Source organism: Pangasianodon hypophthalmus, chromosome 27 (genome assembly GCF_027358585.1).
Source record: "Pangasianodon hypophthalmus isolate fPanHyp1 chromosome 27, fPanHyp1.pri, whole genome shotgun sequence".
Classification (NCBI taxonomy): Eukaryota; Metazoa; Chordata; class Actinopteri; order Siluriformes; family Pangasiidae; genus Pangasianodon; species Pangasianodon hypophthalmus.
The window spans coordinates 7,450,513-7,478,411 of NC_069736.1; the positions used below are offsets into that span (position 1 = coordinate 7,450,513).

The 27,899-nt window shown below is 39.9% G+C and overlaps 2 protein-coding genes across 11 annotated transcripts in view; one reads left to right on the forward strand and one right to left on the reverse strand.

Moving 5' to 3' along the window:
• The window catches only part of cita (citron rho-interacting serine/threonine kinase a), an 87,365-nt gene extending 84,674 nt beyond the window's left edge, over window positions 1–2,691 (forward strand). For 4 of the 6 annotated variants that reach the window (XM_026921954.3, XM_026921957.3, XM_026921956.3 and 1 more), the window contains 2 exons: window positions 9–336; window positions 1,123–2,691. In XM_026921954.3, the coding sequence (XP_026777755.1) occupies window positions 9–336; window positions 1,123–1,146 (352 nt within the window). In that variant the 3' untranslated portion in view covers window positions 1,147–2,691. The remainder of the gene's footprint in view (window positions 1–8; window positions 337–1,122) is intronic. The other 2 variants (XM_034300631.2, XM_026921959.3) reach the window with 1 other exon arrangement.
• Window positions 2,692–3,525: 834 nt separating this feature from the next.
• Window positions 3,526–27,835, reverse strand: LOC113531276 (myotubularin-related protein 3). 5 transcript variants are annotated; one of them, XM_053230224.1, is made up of 20 exons: window positions 27,659–27,835; window positions 20,005–20,104; window positions 19,809–19,871; window positions 19,591–19,707; window positions 19,196–19,278; window positions 18,087–18,256; window positions 17,767–17,863; window positions 16,508–16,621; window positions 16,246–16,418; window positions 16,010–16,144; window positions 14,625–14,736; window positions 13,914–14,109; window positions 12,931–13,116; window positions 12,525–12,695; window positions 11,290–11,435; window positions 9,397–10,303; window positions 7,502–7,612; window positions 5,908–5,996; window positions 5,302–5,328; window positions 3,526–4,380 (listed from the first exon to the last, which is right to left on the reverse strand). In XM_053230224.1, exons 2-20 carry the CDS (start codon window positions 20,005–20,007, stop codon window positions 4,200–4,202), a joined length of 3,081 nt encoding a protein of 1,026 aa, XP_053086199.1. In that variant the 5' UTR covers window positions 20,008–20,104; window positions 27,659–27,835; the 3' UTR covers window positions 3,526–4,199. The 5 variants fall into 5 exon arrangements, with proteins under 5 accessions (XP_053086199.1, XP_053086201.1, XP_053086200.1 ...); XM_053230226.1 differs by having other exon boundaries at window positions 18,093–18,256; window positions 27,659–27,834; XM_053230225.1 differs by lacking the exon at window positions 27,659–27,835 and adding an exon at window positions 23,829–25,334.
• Window positions 27,836–27,899: the final 64 nt, after the last annotated feature.

A 27,899-nucleotide genomic window follows, 5' to 3' on the forward strand; every position in this document is an offset into this window, starting at 1 on the left:
TGCCCTAGCAGCCCAAACAAGCGTGGTCCACCCTCCTACAACGAGCACATCTCGAAGCGTCTGGCTGCGGGCCCCGTGCCTCAGGACAGCATGCAGCAGGTGGCCACACCGCGCCGGTACCGTGAGGCTCGGACCGAGTTCCGCAGAGACGCGTCTCCCTCCGGACCGCTGGAAAGGGAGAAGTCCCCGGGCCGCCTGGTGGACAGGGGTATGGATACCCGGCTCGAGCGTTCACCCGCCCGAGTGATGGAGCTGAGGAGGGAGAGGTCACCCGGTCGTGCATTTGAGAGGCTGCACACGGGCTCGTCCCGCACACCAATCAATGGTGTCAACAAGGTACCACTAACCAGACCTGATGCACAAACACCTAAACAATAACACATTAAAGAGCGTCCAGTTGAGGGGTAGGCATTTTTTTATGCGTGTGAAAGTTACTGCATTAGCTGGACAGTCATATTTAATATTGTCACGATTTTTTCTTATTTAATTATTATTTAACATAATTGACATTTAACATAATTGAGTAGAATACTGGTGAGCGTATAGATAATGGTAGACTTTTGTCGTCTAAACTCCACCGTATTAATCACGAAAATGTTCCATTTTTGCAGTGGAATATTTCTTTAAAGAATTTTGTTCTTCATCTAGCTAAATAATTGTGATAAATAATTGGGCTTTCAGGGCAAAGCATGTGCGTATGTATATTAAGAATCACAATGACCCCAAACGTCAAGGTGAAAAAAAAAAAATCACCTGATAAAATCTTATTGTAACTCGGTAATTTCAGTATTTTTATACACTATATTAGCTCAACTCACGTAGCGCAAAACCACCTAAACTGGATCCAAAGGGCATTTTTTTATTAAGTAATGATTCAATATTATGTAAGATAAAATAATGCAATACATAAAAATAACAAGTTAATAAATTAACAAGAGAGAAATAATACAGCTACTTATTTGTGATTATTTTATTTATTTGCTTGTTTGGGTATTTATTTACTTATTTATTTACTTATCTATCTATCTATCTATCTATTTAGGGTTGGGTTTTTTTTGTGCACTCTCTCCTTCAGTGTTTCCATACTGATGTGTATATATCTGTGTGTGTGTGTGTGTGCAGGTGTGGGATCAGTCATCGGTGTAAGTGAGGGAGAGAGACGAACCCAGCCCATCTTTTTATTGTATTTTACCAAAAAGAAGATTGTCGTAAGTCATGTGACCCAGGCAACTACCCCATGGGCGAAAACAGAGGCACCGTATGAAACCCCTGCACAGTAACGCTGACACAGCACAATCTCTCACTGTAGACGCCTTACGTAAGATTAATATTAGTGACACCCACCTGGCCAGCAGTATGTAGTGATACTAACATTTCTAAACTTCCTTGGAGGGGTTGCTTGGTTACATGAGTATTTTTTTTTCCGCCTTGATGTGGAATATGGAAATAATTCCATGTCAATTGTCAGAAATGCGCAAATGGAGGAATATGACACATATGACCCTTTACTGTTCTGTTCACTCTGTTCTTTTTTTTTCTGTCCCTTTTTCCTGAGCCTGAAAGCACCACAGCACAAAGATCGTTACGAGACGGTCGAATGAGCACCACTCTGAGCACCGTCTCTAATCTTCAGCATGATCTTAACACTGTGATGCTTTTTGGAGAGCAGGCTCTGCACACTCTCTGACGTCTGTCTGTCTGTCTGTCTGTCTCTTCCTCTCTGTCTCCACTCTACCCACACTACACGGCCCCTGTTGAAGGAACAGGAACTTTGTAACACTTCAGGATGTCATGTGACACTTGTATATAAGCGGTTTCTTTTTTTAAAAGGGAATACTAAGGCTGGTTAAGCCATGTCTATTTTTGTTAATGAAAAAAAAAGTGAGAAGCTCATTTGTAAACATTTCCTCTTGAATGTCCAGATGAACCATGTGGACCGTATACGACGTCCATGCGTATGCTTCAAAGTGGAACATTTAGCTTGGGTCTGTTTTACTGGTGTACGTGATCATCTTGTTGAAGCAAATTCACATACTGGCTCTCAAGGCTCCGTAAATTTTGTACCATTTTGCTGCCCGATCAGCTCCATTAAAGTTGTAAGATATGTATCTATAGTGTTTAACTGTTGTTTCAGAGCACTAGAAGACAATTATAAAGCATTGTGACAATGTTTGTTTTTTTATGGCACAGAAAAACGTAATGAGAGCGACAGCGGTCTGATAAAGCCGCATGTTATATATATTGGAAGGTCCTGGTTTATTAGTTGAGCCAGCATGACCTTTGACCCTCAGGATATGAATGAATGAATAGCAGAAATATGAGCAGAGTACTATTTCTATTGGAATGAATGCTATACTGACGATCAGCTATCCATAGTAACTTCTCTGTATATCGTTCCAGCAGTGAAGCGCTGAGTCACTATGATAGCCATTCGTACCGTGCCGTCTCACTCTGTAGCATGTAAACTGTGTGAGGAACAAACCAGAACAAACACACTTGTTCCGTTACGGCCTCTTGTTTCCTTTCCTTGTTACTTGATGCACTTCCTCCATTGTGCTCTTAACGCTGATGTCCAACAACTGCTGACAAGTAGCTTTCATTGTAGTTTTTACTTTTTCTTTCTTTCTTTTCTTTTTTTTAAATGTCAAAGCATTAAGTATACTACTAACTATTAAAAGAAGCTCTATCTTTCTTTGGGCTGTGTTGTCTTTCATTTATGTTCTGAAGTCTGAGTATTTCTAACAGGAAAACACAGACAGAAAGAAAAAAACAGAATTTTACCACAAAAACCCCTAGCATATATTGATGGGCAAGACAGCTATTTTTTTAAGGAAAAATAAGAAAACAGCAAGGCAAAAGTCAATAATTAGAAGCGCTTCCCTTTTTTTTTTTTTAACCAAACAAAGAAACTAGTCATGCCCACTTGGTTTCTACTGGCTCACAAGACCAAGGCTTATGATTTTGCAGTGCAAACTTCACCTCGATAAAGCTGTCACAAAGCGAAAGTAACCATCCTTTCCCTTTCAGTGAACTTCCTTTTCTACAAACTTTCACAACAGTTAAATTGCACACAAGTCAACTCCACTGAAGTACTTATGTGACTTCTGATGGAAACCGGTTGCACCAGAACTAATTCAGTGGGGGGTCAATACTTATACAGTTACACCTATTAATTACATTTTTTTTTTTTTTTTTTTTTTTGGTAAATAAGTTTGCAAACTATATTGAGCCCCCTCCACATTTATATTATGGGCTGTTGTATGTAGATTCATGACACAAGCCCAATTAAGTCCATGTTCTGGGGGGTGAATACTTATGCACTATATGATGGTGGGTTTTTTTCATTATTTATTTATTTTTTTTAATAGTGCAAACTAGGAATCCAGTTTGCATGCAATCTGATTGTATGTTTTCAAGTTCCAGTGAACATGATTACTCTTTCATGGCACATTTCTAAATTAAAACAGACTTGCTTCTTTTCAAGCCTGATTAAAACACAGTTAGAGCCTGTAATGTTTGACTTGGCAGTGTTTTGTGCTTTTATTTTATTCACTTATATGTTTCAGAGCTTCAGTGACTCCAAAAGCAGCAGCAGTACAGGAAGAAAGAGAGAGGAGGAAGTTATAGCTTTTTACCAGTACACACACACACACATCTTGTTTTCTATCGGCAGCGAATAAACGTGACAATGTTTGACACATTAATCAGCGAGCCAGAAGTGTGATCTGTTTGTCTCTTAGGCTTGCTGTGTACTCAGTTTATCCAACAGTCCAGCAAAAAAGTCCAGAAATGCTTCAAAAGTGCTTCATTACTCAGATTGAAAGATTTTAATTTCAGCATATACACCGTGCTCTTCTTTGACTGTACAAGGCATTATATACACACATTTGCTATTCACATGAGCACAGATAGTCGTTCTCTAGAGTTCCACATGGCTTTATATGATGTAGCACTGCATATATAAAGGCCTGTGTTTGAGCAGATTAACATTAATCTAGAATCCACATGGCGAGAGACGACCACTTCTAACATTAATAATAAATTATGTTAATTATTTGATGCCTTAGTTTTAGGATTTAAACCTCCGTTCTGCTCGGTGTTGGAAGTTATACTAATCTAATCTTCTCACATGAAGCTGATTTGGTTAAGATTCCTACAGGACAACAGAGTCGGTGATCAGCATGTAAAGGGTGTTCTGTTTAGTTGGAACTGGCTGTAATGGGCTTCTCCAGCTCCAGGTCAGCAGGAGGCAGCACAGGGGGCACAGCCGATGGGCGGAGGTGCCCGTAACAGGCCTGGCACACACGGTTAGGTTCATACAACTGCTGACTCGTAGCCTTGTGGTCACAGCAACTGGCGCAGAACACATTCCCGCAATTCCTAAAGGGGCGACAGTAAGGGGGCAGTACATTAGTCTGTTAAACTCAGTCAAAATAAAATCAGCAGCTTATTGGTGGATAGTAGAGTTTTAGATTTCAACAGAACCTTCTTAGTTTTCTAATGTTAAGTATGCAGTCATTTAAAGAAAGGTTTTTTTTTTTCCCCCTAAGCAGTCACAGTGGTGCCAACATCTACAGTTTATGGTTTTGACACCTTGCTATGGTGATACATAAGTCATCAAAACTACTCTTTTCTGCTTTTTCAGATAAAGCAGCAGTCAGACAAACGTGAAATAAATTCACCCTGCTGAAAAGCAGATTCTCTGAAGTGGAAAGGACCTGTCTGCTTCTGGTAGCAGTTCCTTTCACTTTGTACCAACTTCAAGGTCAGGAGTGTCAAACATACGGCCATGACAGGTCCAATAAAGGTTCTGATCTGAAATAAAATCTCTTGTGGACCACATCTGAAATGGAAGATTGGCTTGTGGGCCAATAGAAAACGAAGGTGTGTCTTTTTTACTGCAAAAAATAATAATAATAATAAAATAAACAAAAATGGAAGAGTTGCTTATTATTAAGTAGCGATCACAGCACACAAGACATCTGCCTTGCTGTTTTTTGTTTTGTTTTGTTTTTTTAAACTGTTGCTTGGTGCACATCTGAAAAAAGAAATTAGCCATCTTGTACCCCGATGTAAGTCTTTTTCCTCTACCTGCTAGTATTTTCTTGTTGCCAATGTTGGCACCTCTGTTATCACTGGTGGATGAGGACAATAAACATGACCAGTAAAAAGACTGCATGTGGAATACAGATACATACATAAAGTTCTGCTGTGGTGTAGGAATGAAAAGGAGAGAGAGGGACAGACAGATGGAAAAATACAGTGCATGCGTGGAATAAAAGAGGGGAAGAGGAATCTCACCAGGCTTCCTCAACAGGTTCTCTGGCACTGTAGGGAGAGAAAGGGAGGAGACAGAGGACAGGATGAAAAGTCACAAAGAAAGAGAGAGAGACTGAGAGGACAGCAGAAGGTCTTAACTATCTGAAGAACCCACCTTTGTTCATCCGAGACTACTCTACACTCAAGGTGAATGCTTAAAGAAAAACATAATCAACTGTCCACATCAACTGCAGCATGTGTGTGTTTACCATAGACAAGAAATGACACGTTTCTTGGGGGGAAAAAAAAAAGTAAGGGCAGTCGTTGAACTCTCATGGTTGAGTGTAATGTTTTTAGTTTTGAATTCTCATCACTTTTTAAATATTTATTGATTGAGCCCAACAACTTTCATTATAAGCGAGTTCGTTTTTTTTTTTATTTATTTTTTTCTCACTACAGGGAAACGTTCAATTTTATGCCTGTGGTAATCACACATACTCTAGACAAGTGGTGGATAGAGATTAGTTTGAAAAACACATTTTCTTTAGCATGGCCAGGATTAGCAAACAGGAGTGTGCTTTGAGGTGTACCACATGTAACAGACAAACAAAGAACATGTATTCAAGTGAGATCAGACACCATCGTCACCTGCACTGCTGTTTTCTAGCAGCTAGCCAGAACTTGCTCTCACATCTGTAGCAGTGTGTTGGAAGGTGATCGGGATACCACCGAGGGACCTAGAAACGCAGAAAGCACCCCATCATGAGCTCTTTACTACACACACCACATACTGTGTTTCTTCACTGTAAATAGTTCATGTAAACAATGAAATTAATGTCTAAGTGTTTGATGTCTGCCAGCCATTTGTTTGGATCAAATCGATATTTTGCATTAAAATGTTTTATGTAAAGATGTGTGTATACTGCAGATTTTGCTCATATATATATATATATATATATATATATATATATATATATATATATATATATATATATATATATATATATATATATATATAAAATGTGTGTAATTGTTTTTTTTAAATAACACTTTTTAAAAATCTGTTTACTATTAGGCTTAGATAATGTGGAGCATTATCCACATGTGCAAGTTGTTACTACAGAAACAATAACTTATTTGAATGAGGGCATTAATATAAATCTGAGTTACCTTACAGCTGGAGCTATTGTCAGTTCAACAACGATGTGGTTATAACACTTTTTTATTACAAAGAACTGCCCCATTAATGTGCTGTAATTTCTCTTCAAAAATAGTCACTTTTTTTTTTTTTTTTTTTTTAAAATACAAACAGTTCTACTCTCCTCCTCAGTCCAGCTGCACAAACTCCTGATTCTGACTGAAGTGTCTACTTGAAAGCATATTCTGAACATAACGTGTTACCATTACTGAGCTAAATCACGTTATTTGAGTCTTATGGATTTCACTTAGACCTTATTTAAAGTGGAATGTTTGATTCCGACACTGTTCCATACTATAGTCCAAACTGAAAAAAGCTGGAACCGCTTTATCCTGTTCAGGGTGGGTCTGGAGCCAATCATGGGAATACGGCAAAGCTAGTTCAATGCAGGGCACCATTCACACACTCATTCATGTCTAGGGGCAATTTAGAGTTGCCAATCCACCTACGGTCAGGTTTTTGGAAGAAACCCATGTGGAAACAGGGAGAACATACAACACTCCGCATAGACAGTACCTGGGCACTCTCGAGCTGTGAAACTCCAGCTCTACTTGCTACACCAGATTTCTGCCCTGGAAAAGTTCAGCCTACAGATATTAGGTTTTAACAATAACATAATTCTTAGCAATATTAATACTTAATATTAGCAGGGCAGGATTTCTTCCCAGTAGAGTCAAGTTATTTGAGAGAACGACTTTTAGGGAGGAGGGCAGCAAGGTTTGTTTTATTGGTGTGTTGTAGTGGAATATGATCAGTCATGCTACAGGGCACTAAATAAATCTGTCATCAGTGTTTTTCCTGTCAGAAAAGATTTCCCCACATGATATTTCACATCAAAAATGCTTTCACATCAAAAATTACAGACATCAGAAATGCTTTTTTGATGTCTGTAAAACTGACACTGCAGTCTCTATCAACTACATCAGCAAACATGTTACGCAATAAAACATCTTTCACATAAAATCCCTTGGATGGAGACCTGCCTATAGTCCACTATCTAACTCTAATCACACTCCTCCTCTCACTGATCCCTCGCTCTCTTACCTGTTTGTCATGCTGCTCCTCGTTTTCCCAGCTGCTCTCGGAGAAGAGCTCGGTGCCGCAACGAGAGAGATGCACAGCCTCCACGTTATTCTCCCCGTCTGGCACAGGAGTCTGGACAAAAAAGGAGTTTATATCTCTCTTCATGTCCTTATTACTGACATTTCTTACTGTATCAATCAAGCATAAACCGAATCAAAAGTTCAGATCACATAAATGTCTGTAGTTTTGCCCCAGAACTGTGTGTATGTACTGTTTTAATAGGAATACTCCAGTGTTTGTCACATCTCCATCCTCAATCTGTTGTGCATGTGTGATTACCACATGCGAGATTTTCAACATGTTTTCCTGTACTCAGAAAAGAACAGGAAACCTGTTTACTCAAGTGTGATGCAAGTCTAATGGCAGCGGTTAAACTCAGTAAATGTTTAAAAATAAACAAAACTACACTCGAACAATACAACAATCTGTCTCAGCATGAGGCAGATATCAGTGTTATTATGGAGTTCTGTACCACAGCGCTGTTGAAGTCTTGAGTCTGATTAGTTTTCTATACCAGCAGCTCTGACAATAGTTCCAGCTGTAACTCAAATCACAGGTCAAAGAATAGAAAAAGACCTGGTGATTTTCCACTGTCCAGTTTGGCTAGGTCTGTTCCCAGGATGCCTCAGACTCCTGTTCTTGGCTAACAGGAGTGGAACCTGATGTGGTCTTCTGCTGTTGCAGCCCATCCACCACAAGATTCGATGTTTTGTGCATGCTGAGATGCTTTTCTGCTCACCATGGTTGTAAAGAGTTTTTATTTGAGCTTCTATATCCTTCCTGGCAACTCTTTTACTCATTTTCCTCTGACCTCTCTTATCAAGAAGGCATTTCCACCCACAAAACTGTCACTCACTCAATGTTTTTTGTTCTTCGCAACAAGGAGCACAGCAGGTTCTAAAATACTCAAACCAGCCCTTCTGGTATCAACGTCCATGCCACGGTTAAAGTCACAGAGATCACACTTTTTGTTCTGATGTTTTTGTTCTTTTGTTCATTCACAATGTTCTGCATTGTGCTGCTGCCACATGATTGGCTGATTAGATAACTGCATGAATGTGCAGGCGTACAGGTGTTCCTAATAAAGTGAGTGTATTTATTATATTTACAATGCAAGTGATTATTTTTGCATGAAAGAGTTTATTTAAAGTTTATGAGTATCAGTATTGGATGATGCTCAAGGTTTCAGTATTGGTATTGGAAAAGAAAAAGTGGTGTTGTGCCATCTCTAGTTAAAAGCATGTCATTCTTTAATAAATTAAAAATTGTAATCATTGCCAAATTTAGGTCGTATAAGAGGAATAAAACACTTCGGCATGGGCTGTTATTAGAAAATAATCAGGGGTGGTAACATTAACTCTGCTTCACGTCAGGCCACATCACACCACCCTATTGTTGATTATTTCCCCAGGATGTCCCAGAGTGTTTTATTCCTTCTATCCCATTTAATAACAGTTATAGTAGAAGGAAAGGAAATTCCAGTTACTTTGCAAGCACAATCTGACCCAAACATAACCTCAAACTGCTCCCTCTGAAAAAGTAGTTCCGTCCCTGACAGGATGCATTATACAGATTCAAAGCTTAATTTAAAAGTAGCTTTGACTGAAGATTTCATGAAAATATGTAATTCACATAAATGTTTATTAAAAGATCTCAACAAGTGCCCACTTCTATTACAAGTGAACTGAAAGTAAAAGTAAAAACACAGGAAAAGGTGATAATTCTTGTCTGTGGTCATCACACACACGTTACAGATATGACAGTCATGAAAAACGCCGGATTATATCTTTAAGGTTTTAAGGAAGGTGTTATAGAGACTATAGAGTCTGTGTGTGTGTCTGTGCTCCATTTCTCACCAGCTCTCCACTGACGTGCAGCTTGTTCCACAGCGCCTGCACCTGCCTTTTCAGAGTCTCCACCTGCAGCTGATGGCCCGCCTCCATCTGCCTGAGCCGCACCTGTACAGCATCCCTGTGCATGCTGAGCCCGTCCTCGCCCAGGTGAGCACCCTGAGCCGGCACTCGCCCAGGACAGCCCAGCTGTAGAGACCCGGCACTTGCTGTGGATGTCTGGCGGCTCAGGGATTTTTGTGAAACGGAGCCGTTAATGCGATGATCTTCACTGTTACACACAGAGCTGTTGATATTCGGCTTCGGAGACAGAGGCTGTGAAGGTGAATGGAGTGGGCTGGGTGTGTTTAATGGTTCTGTACAGTCTTCTTGTGGAGAAGCAGGGTGAGATTTCAGGTTATTAGCTAAACAAAGAGGCTCTTTAGCAGATAAACTTTCCTGCCCGTTAGTGACATGTCCAGGATGAGGTGACGTAGAGCCGACTGAGGTGACGGATTCCCCAGCGGAATGTTTTATCATTTCATCAAACACTGAATCCTCACCATTCTGTTCAGGCACATCGTTGGACAGCTCAGCTAGAGAGGGTGTGCTAACAACTGGGGAGGAATCCCCACCCTGGTTTGCTAAAATAATCCCATTTTCTATTTTAGAGTCCGCATGCTCCACCCTGTTGAGTAATCCCTCATTTGGAAGCCTCTCGTCCAATCCAGTCATTTCAGGATGATGTGTATTACAACAGGCTGCTTGCTCAAGGTTCTCCTCAGGTTGTGTTTCTGCTGTTCGCGCCTCTGATCGAAGGTGCTCCTGCCACGTCTCGTTGAGGTTGGGATCACTGCAGCGACGGTTCGAAGCCAATAGATTTGTTCCCTCACAAGCCGTCAGCAGGTGGTCATAGGAACGTGTCTTTGGCAGTCTGTAGGAAGGAAACTGATTTGTTGAGTTCATTTATAGAACAGTTATCTCTCAGATATGCAAAAAAAAGTTGATCTATAAACTTGATTTGAAGCATTATTGATTTGGAGGCTCAACGTATTGAACCAGTCACAACATGGTACCCGGAACACTGCACATTCAGCGACCTAGCCATCTAACTTGGTTAACATTTGTGATAAAATAAATTAGCATTTAATTAGCATTTATTGTTAAGTTCCAAAATACTGGAACTGGCAATAGCAATATTCCCTAGAACAGCAACATCACGTTAGCACTGGGTGGACACCGCACAGTGGCTTTCCGTCCAATCCACATCACACATGTTCCGTCTAAACCACTCGCACGACGAATTTTCTAATGAAACTAATGTCAGTGTCAGTAAAACAGCGATGGAAATAGGTTGCATTGAATGTAATAAAAGAGAGCGGGGCATAATAAACAACAACAATGCTTGCTTCAATTACAGGCGCAAGCAAAAAGGGACAGAAGGAGGAGGGAAAAAAAAAAAAAAAAACACAGTAGGGTGCTCAGGCTTGTGTTTTACATGTGCCTTATGGACCTCTCGTGGATTGAAACGCTAGTTTAAAAGAGTGCACATCTGCTGCATTTGATGTGTGTCTCCAAACGCATCTGGGGTTAATTGACCTTTAGTATAGTGATTGATTCCAAATGCCAGAGTAGCAACCTACAAAAATGGTAAAAACAGATGCATAACAACAATTCTAACATGAGCTGCAGTGGATCTCTAGCCCTTTACTAGGTATTTTGTGTTTATCCTGCTTAGACCATTCTCTACGCACGAAGGGCAATATATATGATGAGTGGATTCAGGACTGTAATAATGGAGAAAGCACAAAACCATGCAGATCCTGCAAAAGCACACCTTGAGTAGAATCTGGTGTATTAGATCTTGGAAAAACCACAGAATGACAGTGGAGAGGTTTACTGAGCTACTGGTGCATTTACCTGCCAGGAGGTGTGTCCTCGGGTGAGGCTGAAGCAGTGGAATAAGAAGCACATGACTCCTCACAAAGCAAGGAGGGGGCAGAGTTAGGCAGGTAGACTGCACTCCACAGCATTAAGTTCCTCACGTGGCACACCGGGTGAAGCACCTGAAAAGACACGGACCAAACAGACAAAATATTGATGGGTTAGAGGGACACCACACTCCTTTTGCTTTTTCAAACAGCCACCATAGGCTCAATAGCACTGTAGAATTTCTAAATACACCAAAGGAACTAGTCAACATATCCAATACGGTCAGCAGTATGACAGCAGATCAATTTACTGCATCTCCATAAAAGATCAATTCTTAGATTGTGCCTTATTGATGAGATACCAGTTTAATTACTTGTGATGCTACAGCCAGCCCTGGCCAGGAGTCAGTTCAAAAGTTATTCATGCACCAGTTTTAAAGCACTTAGCACTCTCCACCTATAATGTTGCATGAGCAGCAGCTTGAGAAGATGAGGAGAAAGCAAGCCTCAGCTCCCACTCTTTGAGAGGGCATTTGGCAATAAGGTGATTTGGAGGAAATGAACAATGTCTAATATGGGAACCAAACGGATCCTGATGTCGAGGAGGAGTACAAAACAAGTTGCGCAACTGCTGACTTTAAAATCTTTGATTGATTTTGTGGCTTTAAATTTACATGTATTACATTTAGCAAACACTCATACAGAGTGACTTATAATAGTGCATTGAAATTTGTGGAAAAATAGATCCTCATGACAGTACATACGTGCCATGGTCTAAGAATATTGTTACAGTTAATGTTACAGGGGAATTAATACAGCAAATTAAAACCTTATAAGCTTTTTTATAAGCTGTGTAGGTGCAATGCTCATTTAAGTTTTTAGTGAAGAAGTTTGCACTGACAACAGCCAGGGGAAGTTCACTTCACCACCTGGGTAACTGGTTTTTCAGCACAAAGCATAAACATGGGGATGTAGTAGACACAGGGCTAGGTTATATAGCTGTAATCTGTGGAAATATGACTTAATGACTACATGAAATAAATGAACTCTTTACAGTCATTCAAGAACAGGATTTAACAGGTTTCAAACTATTTTTGATCACAGAGATTATGGTATTGTTCATATGACACGCAACCCAGAAAACAAAACAGTCTTAAAGCATTGTGTATACGCCTACTCTCTACAATCCCAATCCCAAGTATAAATGCAGAAGAGACGCAGTACCGTCTCGGAGTGTGGCGAGTATAGGATGTTGTGGAAGGCTCTGTTAGCTGGCTGAAGCAGAGACCAGACAGAGCAGGTGTTCTCTAGTACGCCTCGCTCCTCTCGCTCTTTCCCGCTGTTGCACAGGAATGTCCCGAACAGACACGAGTAGGTGTGCTGCACCAGCTTCACCTGCAGAACACACACCAACAGTTAGTGCCAAGTAACAACCGCTACTTCCAGTATCTTTGGAAAGAAAATCTATTTGAAGAAATGCTTCATTTGATTGTCATGTACATCTGTTAATGTTCACCTATATAAATTACAATGAAGCGTTCATAATTTTGCCTAAGTTCAGTCAATAAATTGCTCCTATATGAGGTGCCTGGCGCAGTGTATAGTTGGAACAGTAGATGGCGTCTGGTACCAGAAAGGCCTCGTTGAACTGAAAAGAGCAGGGAAACTGTCTCTGCAGCTGGTGCACGCAGTCCAGCCACTGCAGGAAGACAGGACAGCGCTCGTTCACGTCCTCAGCGTTTTCCCCATGTCCACAGCGGTCTGCAAACTTATGACCGAAATCCAGCCACTCAGTTTCCACCAAAACCTGGAAACCCTGCAGAGATTCAAGAAAAAAAAAAACAGTATTCATTAGTAAGCAAACTCAATGACTAAGTCTAGAAGGTAGAAAAATATTTAAGGAGTTTTTGGTACTCCTCTTCAATATTGTGTAGTCAAAGAAACCTTATCAGACAGGTGATAACTGGTATGAGGTCAAACCAGTATGATCAAAAACACAATTTTTAAATGGGCAACTCCTCTTAGATGAATGATTGAGACTCAGATACAGAAATTCCAATCATGTCTACCAGTGACAGTTGACCAGCAGGTCAAGCTGGAAGGACATGAGGGAATTTGCATTTTATATATTCATTTACTGCCTGGCATTTTCAGATGTAGAGATGCTCCCAGGTAGTTTCTTGGTCATTAAAACATAAGCAATTAATTAAACTACATATATAATGTTTGGTGGATTAATGAGGTACTCAAGTGAAACTGTTTAGCCACTAAAAACAAATTTCCCTACTATAGAGCTGGGCAAGAAGAGACATGAAAGTATGTTACAGCACACCATGCATGAAAAACATGCCAGGAATTCTTCCACACCTCCAAAGGCTCTTAAAGGCTTATTTTGATATGTTACCTCTCTGCAAGGTTAGAAGTGTTCATTTAAATGGTCTAGTGTGTTGTAGCTGGATGACAGATATGCTTCTTATTAATTACATGATTAAAAAGAGCAAATGAACGTAAGAAAACACGCGAAGTGTGTAGGATCCGTGTTAGGATTTATGTCTAACTGTGTGTGTGTGTGTGTACGTGTGTGTGTACGTGTGTGTGCGCATGTCTCCTCACCTCTATGGTTCTGTAGTAGGGGTCAAGCAGCAGTTTGGACAGAGCCACTATCTGCGGAGTGCGGTCCCAGCCATCAGAACAGTGCACCAGGACGGGCCTGCTGTCTCGATCCACAGCATTCACTACTAACAGAGACGCCTTCAGCAGCAGAGACAGATGCTGCAGCCATTTAGTGCCTTCTAAAGCAGACAGCCAACTGAGAGAGACAGAGTGGTAAGAAAGAAACAAAAGAAAGAATTACACATACACTAAATTGCATAAATATTCACCCAACTGAACGTTTCCACATTCTGTAGTGTTAAAACCTGGAAATGAAATTGGTTTTTAATGTCATGAATCTACACCTGGCTGCTTCTCTGAATAATGAACTCTTTACCCAGTCTGATCACTGACTTCTGTTGGATGGCCTTCATTAGGAAGAGTCGTGGTTGTACCATATTCTTTCCATCCTTATAAAAGCCTAAAATTTTTTTAGAAGATTTGCTTTTGAATTTTAATAACGTCAAATAATTAGTATTCAACCGCATTCGAATTTTAAGCATTGACTTCTGTGTGTGAATAAAAGTGTTCATAGGTTTATTTCTTGCTTTTGAATCTGCAAATATTACAAAAATATCAAATAGTATTCATATGTTCTCACAGCCCAACAGTGTATTCAATCTCTTGTCATTTTGATTTAAGGTTGTGGAAATGTAAAGGCAGTACACTCACTTGGCAGGGTCGGGCACTTGTGCACAGAGAGCCCGTAGGCACTGGAAGCTCCTCCTGATGGAGTGGATGTTGGCCATGCCCATGAACATCACCTCACAGTTTGGATAGTACTCTGCACAAAACAGATCAGAGTAGAATTATTCTCATAGTAAACAAGGATTTGAAATCAATGCTAAATCCGATAAATATGACATAAATAATCCATGATCTTCGGCTTCATTAACACCAAAAAGGTCATTTTAGGTTGCTCCAGCTACTACACGTGTATTCCCATAACAACACTGACGACACCAACGTTGTTGACGACTGTTTCTATGGTAATGGTGTTCGCCAGGCCGCATGTTAAGCCAAATCCCAAATGGTTTCCTACAAATGTGCACTACATAGGGCAAATCATGGTGGCTTTTATATTATGTGTAGTGCAATACATGGCCAACAGCAGACCATTTCAACCCCGAAGAGGAATAATGTGTAGTCCCACTGCGAGGGAGTAAAACATAGTTAGCAGTGAAACAAAAACACAGTATGCTTTTGCATTACAGTGATGTTAACTATATGCTTCTCTAATGTTAGCTAAATCACACTGATAGATTGTATTTCACATTACACATTGTACATTCACATTTCACATTAATGAACTCAAAACATTCTCCATTTACATTGACAGAAGGTAAGAGTGCTGTTCAGTGCAGGAAAATTATGTCAAGATATACAAAATATTATTAATGTGAGATAAGGGCAAAGGGGCGGGGCTTCCAGGTGGTGTCAGTTAATATTAGGGAGTTCAAAACACGCCGTTGATTGGTTCAGCTTTTATTTTACTAGGGGGGAAAAAAGACAGCTCTTCTGGCATATTTTTATAATATAATACAAGTATAATACGAGTAATAACTTGTACCAATGTACTCCAGTGTTAAAATAAGGAGCTGCAATGCAAAATGCATGAAAGTTGGCAAGACTATGATAAGAAGCCATTTAGGATTTGCCCTGCAGCTTGACTTGGTAGGTAGCTCCCCTGAAGTTTAGTAAATGTATTAGCCAGAGTGCTGAATAAGGAGCTCACAGTCTGCTCTGTTTTCAAGAATAATTAGCATTAAACCATATTTCCTCTGTAATGTTTTCATCAAATTGACATGTTTTGACAATGTAAGGAACTGTCACAGAGACAGTAGTGCCCTGTATCTGCACATACGTTAATAAACTGGCTTTCGTCCAGCTTATGCTGGCAATTTGCTCTTTTTTATTAAGGGGCAGGACTTACGCAAACCACTCGCCATGCTGAGTTACACTTTACCCCATTTATATGTCAGCCAGTGAATTGTCTCATATAGTCTCTGATATAGTATAGTAATAGAAGTACCCAAAACACAAGTAGGCGTGTGTACCTGGGCATTCACAGCCACCTCCTTTGGCCCGATTGGCCACAGCGGCAGCGTATGATCTGGCATCCAGTATCAGTAGCTTTTGAGGAGGCGGGCTATTTGGCTCCACTTCCTCATTGCCATTAGTTATGTCAGGATCTAATATATACAAGAGAAAGTCAGCCAGAGTTCAACATCAACCAAACATCATTCTGTAAATCTGATTAAATTAGTGATAAGAAAGCAGCTCCAACACTCACCTGAGCTGCTGTGGACACAGGAGCCGTTGCTCTGATGTTTAACAGCTGCAGGGTCCATGCCACAGGCCTTAGCGATGGACTGCACCAAGTTCTCATCATCTGCATTCCGCCAGCCCCACCAGCTCACCTCAGGCTGCCCACACCGACCAATCACAGCGCCCGTGCTCTCATGTCTAGGGCAAAATGAAATTCAGTATAAAATACAGGTGCTGAAGTCATCTGCGCTATGATCAAAAAAAGGTTTCAAATGAGCAACACACACCTGTAAACAACAGCTGGAATTCTCTTCCAGGATCGGAATGCCGCCACGTTCTCTAGCTCTGTGTCTGTGACCCAGCTCGGCACCAGAACCTTCTCGGGGTAACTGGCACAGAGTCTGAACAGAGAAACACATTCAAGACATATACATAATATTTTCATTCACATAATACAACATGTACAAGAAATTTCCCTTGGTCAATATATATTCTATGTATATAAAATATAATTTATAATCTCTCCATTAGTGGTGGAAATCTCTAGACACCTCACGATTCCATTTAATTTCATTTGAAGATGTTACGAGATTATACATCCATTCTTTATGCATCTCGATTTTTGCCTTCTGTAGCCCCGTCATGATTTTTTTTCCCTCAGTATTCATCAGTGCTTTTAAAACTTTTAAAATATTATTTGTTTTGGCTTATTGTGTTTTTGTTAGGGCTTCGATATGATGTCATTGTTCAAATACTTTTCAGGTGTTCACGATATTTACATATTCAAATAAAAAAAATGCATTTGAATGTTTAACACACCACATTTTGCTTTTACTTGCCTATCATAATTCATTTCAAACAAGCTTCTTAAACCTTTTGGTTAAATGAAGCTTTGTGTCAAAGTGAGTAGTCAACAATTATCAACAGGCTCTTATTGCAGACCATTTTTTCTGTGGCTGAATCCCAAGAAATAGAGGGTTTGTAGTGCACTACAGAAGATCTATAATGCCATCATGTTGTATCCTTTGTAGTGAGCATATATACTGAATAGAAAGTCATTTAAGTTTTGCGTGTGTGAATTATGCCTGCATGAACACAGGAAAATAGTGGTTTGTCTTTACCCACAGAAATGCAGTATCTTCCTAAATGTCAACTTTTTTTTATAAAATAATGATCACCTCCTTGGGATTTCTCATCAAAGTGACACAGTTGTTACCTTCTGTGGTTAATGTGAATAGCTAAAGCTAAAGTTTGCGCTGTATGTGCCAGTGTAACATTAGAGGCTCACTGACATTTGAATGTATTTGAATGCATTTGAAACTCCTTTGTTGTTATTACAGTCCCAGTTTTAAAGCTGTTTATTTTGCCATAAGAATGTTTGACACTGTAATTAATTTTAAAAAGCATTTCATGCATAAGCCTTTGTAGTCAGATTATGACATTTTGTACAATGATGCAGTCTTTCAAGTAAGAATCAATAATTTTTCCTCTTATACGAACCTCTCCACTGAAATAGAATGAGAAAGTGTCCCAGATAAGGAGTCACCTGTAATTGTTGTTAATGTCAGAGATTCTCCAGGCACTGTGGGTGCTGAAGCCCATCCTGCACACTTCGTACTTAAATCGGTTCCTCACGTGTTCTCCTGGATGACATCACAAAAAAATAAATAAATAAATATACCCTTAACGAACCAACAAGGGCCAACTCCCCAGATTAGTGCTTTAAATCCAGTCTGGACTCTTTCAATAGTGCAGTAATTCCCTAGCAGGATTTCCTTCCAACAACCAAAAGTGAGAGAAATCAGTCTAAAGTCCTGCAAATCTGTATAATTATGTAAGCGTATGTGAGCTGAGGTATTGTGTAACCTGTACCAGTGTGGCAAATCTCATTATGCAGGTCTTGCTCAGCTGGTACGCTGGCACTGCAGGTGTGGAAGGCGAAGGCGAAGAGCTCGTCCAGGCGAGTGGGAGGGCGCAGAGCTGCAGTGAGCCGGCGCAGCCAATCCTGAGTCTGCTCTGACGAGCTGAACTCACACCTGAGGACAGACAGAACAACACAGAGGTTAATTCTATACACCACATACCAAACCTTTAGAGACATCACTGCACATTAACCACCATGTAAGATCCCAAAGTCCAAAAAATCAGAAACATACATTAAATTTGAAATGCTCTGTAAACAAACACTACATTCTATGTGTAAAATAGATGTCAGCTGATCCAAGAAGCAGTGAGTATATGATCGATTGTCTCTGCATATGAGCATTGAATTTCTGGTCAAACTTCTTACCGCAGACTCTAATGCTATGGTAGTGCTTGCAAGTTTGTGAACCTTTTCAAATTCTGAGAGTTTCTGCATAAATAACCCAAATACAACGCAAAATGATATACTTTTTCATTCATTTAATTATTCATTTATTACATTTAATGCTCAGTTTCCATTATACAGCATGACCTGAGTGTTATAATATACATGAATAAAATTTTAGCTTAATAATATTTAGTTTTAATACTTGCTATTCTCAGCTAATAATATGTAAAGTCACCCTATTTAAAGTTTTTTACATTTGATCATTTTGAAAACTGCCACAAAAACTACCCTTGACTACACCATATTAAAGATGCCTTTTTTCACCCATACACTTGGTTACGGATCGAACGAAGTTTGGATTTTTACAAATGCCAGAGCAGTACTAGGCTACAGCCTGAAACACAGCCCACGTGCTGTTTAGACCATGGGCATACATTATGAAATACAGCAGGGATAATCTATTTTATAAAATTTGTAGCTACACATGGTACAACTCAAGTACAAAAATACGCTTTCTGGTGGAAAAAGACCACTCTGATTAAAATGAGAGCATATTGAAAAGCATTAACACAGTCTGGTGTTTAATGGAATTAAGAGGAGCCAGGCTAATGAAATGTTGTTATGAATATTAAAACTAGGCTGAAGGCACATCCCTAATACACACCTGATAATCTTGCAGTCCTTACAGGTGAGGTGAAGCTGAGTCAAATCTCGACACTCCACACACTCTATCAGCTGCAGAGGAACCTGAGAGAGCATGAGAAGGATGGAGAGAGATAAGAGAAGAATGTGAGCTAGAAGAGGAAGTCGGTGTAAAGGTCACATACATTTCAACATGACAGACTAATGCACTGTGATTCAATGAAGGGAATTTGTATTACTTCAGGCATTTATAGAGACATATCTGTCTGATGAATGGTGTTTTTGCACCCTCTGCCTTGAGCCTTTCAAATGTACAAAAATGTGCTCTGTCTTTCCCACACATGACCGTCACAGTGCAGTGCGCTGGAACAAAAACCACAGACATGAACAGAACAAAGGCTTTTGAAAGAGACTCACGTTTACAATGTTGTCTTTGAACTTGATGTGAAGGCGGTAGCTAGACAAGGCGATGACAACCTCCTCTGTCTTTTCCACATACTCCACACACTCACCGTGCAACACCGGGAACGGGACCTACACACCCCCATCACACAACCACATCCAACGATTAAAACAGAAAGAAGAACATATGTTTGTGTGTGTCTGTATATATTCCTTTGCAGGAGTTATCTTGCCTGCAGATGCTCCTTTTCCACATCTGGACTCCCAGCTTCCGGACTAGGCTGCTCCTCTTCACCCTGAAACACACACACACACAAACACACACACACACACACACACACAAGATAAGTACTCTTTTCATTAAGATCCATTCTCATTAATACATCACCTTGATTCAGTATAAGGAGCCTGTACAGAGTACACACTCACCATGGCCCCTATGAGGGAGGAGGGGTTCGAGGGAGGGGTTCCTCTCCAGAGAGTCCCAAGTCTCTCTCCTGGATCTCAACCTCGTGAAGATTTGTTAGCACTAGGATACATTGAAAGCAATCATCACTAGAGAAAGATGTACAGTCTAGACATGGCAGAGCAGGAACTTCATATGTGGTCATTACACAGTATATGAAAAGCTAACCAGGCTTTATACATTCTGCACTTAGGTTCATAGAATAATTATCCTTATAGTACAGCATGGCCGAATTCTCAAAGCTGACTGGTCGGAGCTGTGGATTAGTTTTATATAACAGCATGGCTCGACAATAGTTTCAGCTGTAACAGGAATGGTAGATTTATATTAATAGGTTCATTCTTATACATTATATAACTCATACACAGGGACTTGTATGGTGGACACTCCATGCAATCTATGCCCAAATATAAAGATTTTAAAAGAAACGTGTTGTTTAACAAAAAATTTAAAAAATAAAATAAAAAAAACATAATTGTTGTTGCGGTGAAGCTTTTTGTTAAGAGGCGTTTATGTAACATTTATGAAAGAAGTCTCAGGTGTCAGCACTTTGTAACAGTCAGGGTGGTGTGTAGAGTTTCCCAGCACAGGACAGAGGAGTTTATGCTTTCTGGCTTCTCTGGAAACTGACAAGCTGCGTCTTTTGTCTCATGAACTTCACAAGAAATAAAAGAACATACTGGTGAAGGAACGGCTGTTCTTCGTGGCTATAACGTAAGTGATATGAGAAACTAACTTGTCTTAGGGATGTTTCACAACATTAAATGTAAACTAAAATTTTTATTTTTATAAATTAAAAATTGTAATAGTAGGCAAATCATGTGGTATAAGCAGTAACACTTTTCAGACTGTATAATACCATCCCAGCAGGTATGGTCCATGATGTGTTATTCTTCACTATCTTCTTCTTTTTTAAAAGATTAAAAAAAAAAAAAGATTAAATAAAATAGTAATGAAATGGTTGTTAGTTGACAGAAAGAGGGTACGGTTTATATTCTTTAAAACATGCATTTCCATTTCCGTATTTTCTGTTATTTTGTTTGTTTTAACTCCAGTTCAGTTAGCAAGAGGTTGAGGTGGTAATCACTAAACCCAGTAGCACTATTCTTTATTTGTAGTTTATAAAAATCCATGTGAAGAGAAACTACACTGCTGGTGGATCAGCATACTATTTCCATGATCACGCTGGGATGTGATAAGGAATGATTTATGAGAAAGACTCACATCCTTATTAGCTGAAGGCTAAAATTTGTTTAAATTATTCTGTTGAAAAAAAATACTGTTGAATATTTTGAGTGGATAAAAAGGAAAGGAAAATGCAAGTTATTTGATAAGAGGACATATCACGCTGTCAACACTAATGTCAAATGGCGTATGTGGAAATACTGATGAACCTGAGCAAAATCAAGAGCAGTCTCAAATAATATCTTTAACCTGAGATGTGAGGACAAAACAATAAATCTCATAGTCAAACATTTTGCCAATGACTTGCTGACTTTTTGTTGAAGGCCCAAACTTTGTCAGAAGAGTATAATAATCATACACTCGTCCGTTTCGCTTAGTCTGTATTAATGCACTAGCTCACCATATGATATTACGCTACGTTAGCTACCACTTTTTAGCCGAGTCAGTTTCCGGGCTACTAAAACATGGGACTGGACAGCACACATGTTTTTATGATTTGTGCATATTAGACCTTTGTTCAGAACACTGCATCTTTGAGACAGACCTTCCAAAGTATCAAGTCAGTGTTCCCATGCTCCAATTTGCTTCATCTGTCTCCATACAAATGAAAGGCAGCCTCAAGCTCTTTATACATAGCCACATTCTGGCACAGAATCTAACTATACCAAGCAGACTGAAAAAAATATGACCAAGCTACTGAGGCTGAAGACGATTCTCACCCATGTGGTGTGTTCACTCAAGAATCACTTCATACATTATGTATCTTGTCTCTGCCTGAAAACTAGGAGAGACTAAACCCAAGTGTTTTGCTGTAAGCGCTGCAGTGGGAAACGACTGACCCCGGAGCAGACCTGCTGGGCTGCGGGTTATCTGATCTGATGCGAGATACCCGGTGAGTCCCAGAGGAGATAATGTCAATATCAGACACGCACGTGTAGTAGACCTTGGATACACACACGGCCAGGGAAACACAACCATTCCCACTTGTGGAGCTGCAGAAATCTGAACACACTGGATTGCGGAGAACCTGATCAACATTCCCAAACCACTGATCCTGTCACAGTCTTAGTGCCATGATACACCAAACTAGCGCCATCCACGATGACTGATAATCACATCATGTGTTCTGTGATGAGTTGTCCCAACAAGAAAGCCAGAAGCCTAAGGGAGATTCCCAAAACTAAGAATGATGTCTCCGTGATTCCACAATCCTACCTCGTGCGGCCCGCGACACAGAAATTGATCGTAGTCCACCATCTTTAAGGAGGTTCCAATAATTAAAATGTGTTCAGAGTAATCAAGGAGAGAGGAGGCATCTACAGCCAAGACACCAAGTGTTTCGTTTGCAGAAGTCATTTTTGTTGTAATGTGTGACGTAAGCCTACGGAATAAATTCTCCACCTCCATCAAAAATAAGAAGGCATATTTCAGCCCATCACCTAGAAATCGATTGTAATCCACCATCTTTAAATGCATTCAGAACAATTAAGGAGCGAGGAAGTAGGAAGTAACTTTTTTACTTTAGCACACTACACAAGTTTAAATGCTCCACCTTTCATGAAAACAAAAAAATACAAAAAAAAAAAACGATAATAAGAAGTACTAATACAAAATTATTCATATTAATTAAATAAGAACCAATAGCACAAATAAAAACTTTGGATGTGCCTGAATTTGCACCAACAAAATGGGTCTATGAGAAGTCATTAAAATTTTGTACAGAGTAAAATGGTGCTGCAGCGAGTACAGGGTCCCAGTTCGATCCTGAATTTGCATTACTGACTGTGTGGAGTTTCGCATATTCTGCTTGTGTCCATGTGGGTTTCCTCTGGGTTCTCTGGTTTCCTCCCATCTCATAAAACATAGCAATTACACTTCTCCTCTCAGAAAAGAGGAAAGGAAATAAGGAAGTGAAATGAAAAAACTCAGAAGCACCCGTAGATGATCCCAGATTACTTACGACTGTACTTAAAAATACTGAAATAGAAGCCTGTCTATTGTTTACAGTGGTGTAGCATATATGGTATAACTGTCATTTTCATCTCACTTTGAATCAGTTTAAATGCTCTGCTCAAAAATAAAACATTCCCTTCAGCTATTTCACTATAAAAAAAAAGAACTATATAAAGCAGAAGTTGCCTTGTTAAGTGTTCTTTGCTTGCTTTGTTTTTTCCATTTATCTTCTTGTGCACTGAACAGCCAATCAGAGAAGCCTTTGCAGTGACCACTGCTGATCCAAGCATTCAGACTGGCATTGATTAGCACCGATAGTGCATGACACAAACGCACGACACATGAGCATGATTTCCTGCAGAGCTCTCTCTGACCGAACCACGATGACTAAAACACTGACCCATGGTCGGTGTTTGACCTTTGAACCCAGACTTCCACTAAGAAAGCTCCATTCTCAACTCATCAGTAGATTAACACAGCAAGTCTAATTCAATGTGTTACACAAAAATAAAGGACACTCAGTGCAGGGTGCATGTTTGGATAAAAAAATAAATAAATACAAAAGCATCTACTGTCATAAAGCAATACACTGGTATTACAATCACACAAAAGAGATGTGCTGTGAAAGGACTTAAAAAGCAAGCCTCACCGTGTAATATTCCCCTCCAGAAAAAAATGGCTGCCGCAACTACAGCTACACAGATCACAGATTGTTGATTTATAAAACGGCGTCCCGAGAGGCAGTCGTTTTGGTGTGGGAGTGCTTGTAATACAGAGGAGGGCCTTAACCAACAGGATCATATGACTCTCACATTAATGCTGAAGTGTGATAAAAGTCTGGCCTGGATGATAATTAACCATCAGTGACAGTTTATTCTCTGTGCTGCCAAAAACAACATGCAATTTGACAAACAAATCACATATACAATTATTTTTTTTAAAAAATAAGAAATTTGTTTAATTAATTGTTCTGGGAGCCATTTAGGAAAAATGGCTAAACCTACATTCACTCTTCAGAGTTCTGAAGAGAAATGGTACTGGCCATATTCAGCTTCTAAATCTAACTAGTTAAACACATATTAAATAACAAATAATCAGTGTGAAAATTGGTTGTCGGATTATATGTTACATGTTAGGCTTTGCACTAGAGTCACTGGCAGATTAGCAAAGCAAGCAAACTGTACTAGCTACATACACTCACCACAGGCACCAATTATCTGTGCTACTTCCTTCCAAATGTCTCTATACACATTTAATGAGAGGTTGTATAAAACAAATAATATAAGATAAGACATATACACAGTTACAAGGTTTTTTTTTTTTTTACATTTTTCGGCATCAAACAGTACATGGGGACTCACTGCAGAGTGGGGAATTTTAAAAACCTCGGACCACACATGCCACAGGATTGGTCTGAGCAATTATTCAAGCCAATCGTTTGCATTTGTTGCTTTACACATATTTTTTTTGCATAGGACTGAGAAAATCTCAATTCAGATTTCACTTGGTGCATTATCACTCTGTCGCTTAGTGCTGTAGCTGCAATCACAGCTCTGTGTCATGCACGTATACAGAAAATGAATGGACTGGAGAGCCGTCGCTTTATCGCTTGCTAGTGTGAATGTACGGTAAGGCTACAATAACAGCAAGCGAGCAAACAAATCATCTTCTCTGGCACCCTAGATTTGTCCTTGTGGTCACATGATCTAACTCTGGAGGCCATCGTGGCAAAAAGACCCGCCCTAGGTGAAATAAACCCCCTCATTCAAAGCTAAACAGCAATTTGCCTCTTCATATCATGTGAAAAATGTAAAGACAGTAAAAATAATCACTTTTATATATCCGGATTGCTATATAAGTCTTCTAAGTCTTATCAAATATAAGATTGATATAAGTCATGCTGTCATAGCTAGTCCTGGCTTGCACTTGGAATACAAAGTATATTCTTTTGAACCACTGTATGATCAGAGCAATCTAATAATCTGTTGTCTGTCTGTCTGTCTGTCTCTCTCTCTCTGTTTTCAGACATACGTGTTGTACGTGTACTCCTGCTGCCAGATAAGATGCCGGTTCCAGATCCTGACACACTCCTGCTGCTGTGGTTCTTCTCTCCTGATTCACCCCGATACTCTACTTCAGCACTTGTGACTCATTTTCTGCCACTGTGGATGATCCCACATGATTCCCTAAAGCAGTTTATGCCCAAATCTTACCCTTGCTTAAGTGGATAATCTCACCTGGATCCTGTAGATTTGCACCTACAGAGCTGCTGCTGTAATCATAATGACTACGATGCTCATACTTCAACACACTCAGTACTATTTGACTTTAAAGTATACAGTTAAAGAAGAATAACGTTTTCTAATCTCATTTTCCGGTGACACATAGAAGAGGATGGTTCCTCTTTTTGAATCTTGTTCTTCTGAAGGTTTCTTCTTCATGTCATCTCAGGGAGTTTTACCTTGCTATTGTCGCCTCTGACATGCATATTAGAGATCTAAATCTACATCCGGATTAGTGTGTGCTTTGTGAAAATGTCTGTTAAAAGTGCTATACAAATGAAATTGAACTGGATTGAACAAACATTTCTTAGGGGACCTTTAATAACATGTGATATGGTGAGATACAGATACACAATGCTTTCGAGCAGGTTTGAATAGCTGCTTTTTGGTAATTATTGTACATAGTTATTCTTGTCTCATCTTGTCAACGAAAACAGGGTGTTTTGTGAGCTAGGATTGAACATATGGTTGAAAAGCCAGAGTCTGAAATACAGTCACGTCCACATTTGCAAAAAAGTGACCTTAATAATAGCCACAACCCTGTCATTTACAAACAGTAAGGAATCAAAAGAATGGCATGTAACGACAGATAACTGTAAGAAAATGTTCTAATGTTGCAGGCAGAAACAGGGCTGTGTTCAGGTATTTAGACATGGCCTGGCAATAGGGGGGAGTGGCAGAAGATATATTATTTTTTTTGGGGTAGATATGATTCAGTTTTCATGACTTGAGCAGCAGTACTGAGCCTCTCAGAGATGAGATTTCAGGTCATATATTAAGGAAAAATCCACCTCAAGGATTTGCGTATTAATCTTAACAATTAGCATGAGTCCAACATTTAGTTCGTAATGAAATTCTAACAAAGAACTGACATCTTTAGTTTAAACTTCTTTCATTGCCATGCTAGTCTTTTTCACTTAGGTGAAAAAGTTTCAACCTTTTTCTATATATAAAGTTTCCTATATTACCTACAATGCCATGCGACTACCTGCTGATTGTGCTGCCAGTAAGCTTTCTTCATCTCTACCTAAAGAGACCGATGCAGCGGCACTTTATTCTTTTAATCTATCCAGCTCTTTCACTCTGCTCAAACAGGTCAGCTTCCAAAGCTTCAACTCTGATGCCAATACCACCATGAACGTCATCGTGCTTATCATCTCATAGATCACTGACTAGCTGAGCCTCTGGTGAACTCAGCACAACCGCATCATATACTTGCAATGCATTCTGGGATTTGGGTCTGACGTTTACTGTCAGTAGAGCATTTGATTTGTCATTAACATGATATTGAACATTACTGGAAAATGAGAGAGAGAGAGAGAGAGAGAGAGAGAGAGAGGAAGCTCTTGTGCTTTTATTTTTAGGAGCTGTACTTGTAAACTCTTACTCTTATCCCTTAGGTTTGAAATTTGTATCTCTTATTAATTAAACACCATTGTAACTGCTTAGCAATGCCCCCCCTGTGATGTATGAGTGGCACATACCCACTGACTTCTCAGAAATAAAGATAATACATCAGTAACCAACAAATTAGCAGCAGAATCACTAAACACATCAGACATGTTTCAGTATAATCATGTGTAATGTGTTTCAGGGTGGAGTTTTCCTTTAAGGGATGGCACCAGCGTTTCAGAGCGTGGCAACATGCCCCTCTGTGCACCCCTGCTGCCACGCCCAGGGGCAGAAGCTGCAACTACAGATAAATTAGTAGCGTCCTGTAAAATGTGGCTCAGATGATAAAAGGAAAAGGCAGCCGGGTTTGTTTGGCACTGTGTGTCCTTGGCAAGCGGCTTGTGGACTGCCCTGCTAGCTGCCTAACGCTACAGCACCGCCGCTGGAGGATATCTGACCAAAGTGCACAGAGATGACATTCCCTTTATTTCTGTTTAAAAGTTATTTTATCCCTGCAGCTAAGCTAGCCGTTCACTTCTTTAAATAATCAAAACACTGGATTTAGCTTTTTTAGTTAGCGATATCCGCCGGCTGTCACGGTTAGCGCAGTCTCGAAACACGCATACTAGCATACTAAGCAGTACGTCTGAAAAACCTGCACATTGAGATAGTGTTTAGATTTAGTGCGATAGTATGCGGCTTTAGACGCAGCCTCGTATTTTTGTTGTGGTTCAGAGGAGGGCGGAACCCCGACAAACAGGCCGAAGAGGCCTTACACACAAACAGCCTGCTCATTTGCACTCACCTGAGACCTGTCCTGTTCAGTTAGGATCCACTCTGTCCAGTACTTTTGACGATATAGCCAAAAAAATCAAACAAAAACAAAACGCAAAAGGTTGCTCTCGGAAGCCACTCTAAGCAGCCATCATCGCTCAACTCTCTTTTGACTGCTGCGGAGTGGGGGACGTGACGTCATTACGCCAAGACGTCCTCCGAGGTGTTGTTGACGTAACGACGTACGCGCGCGACTTACGTTGTAAACAAAC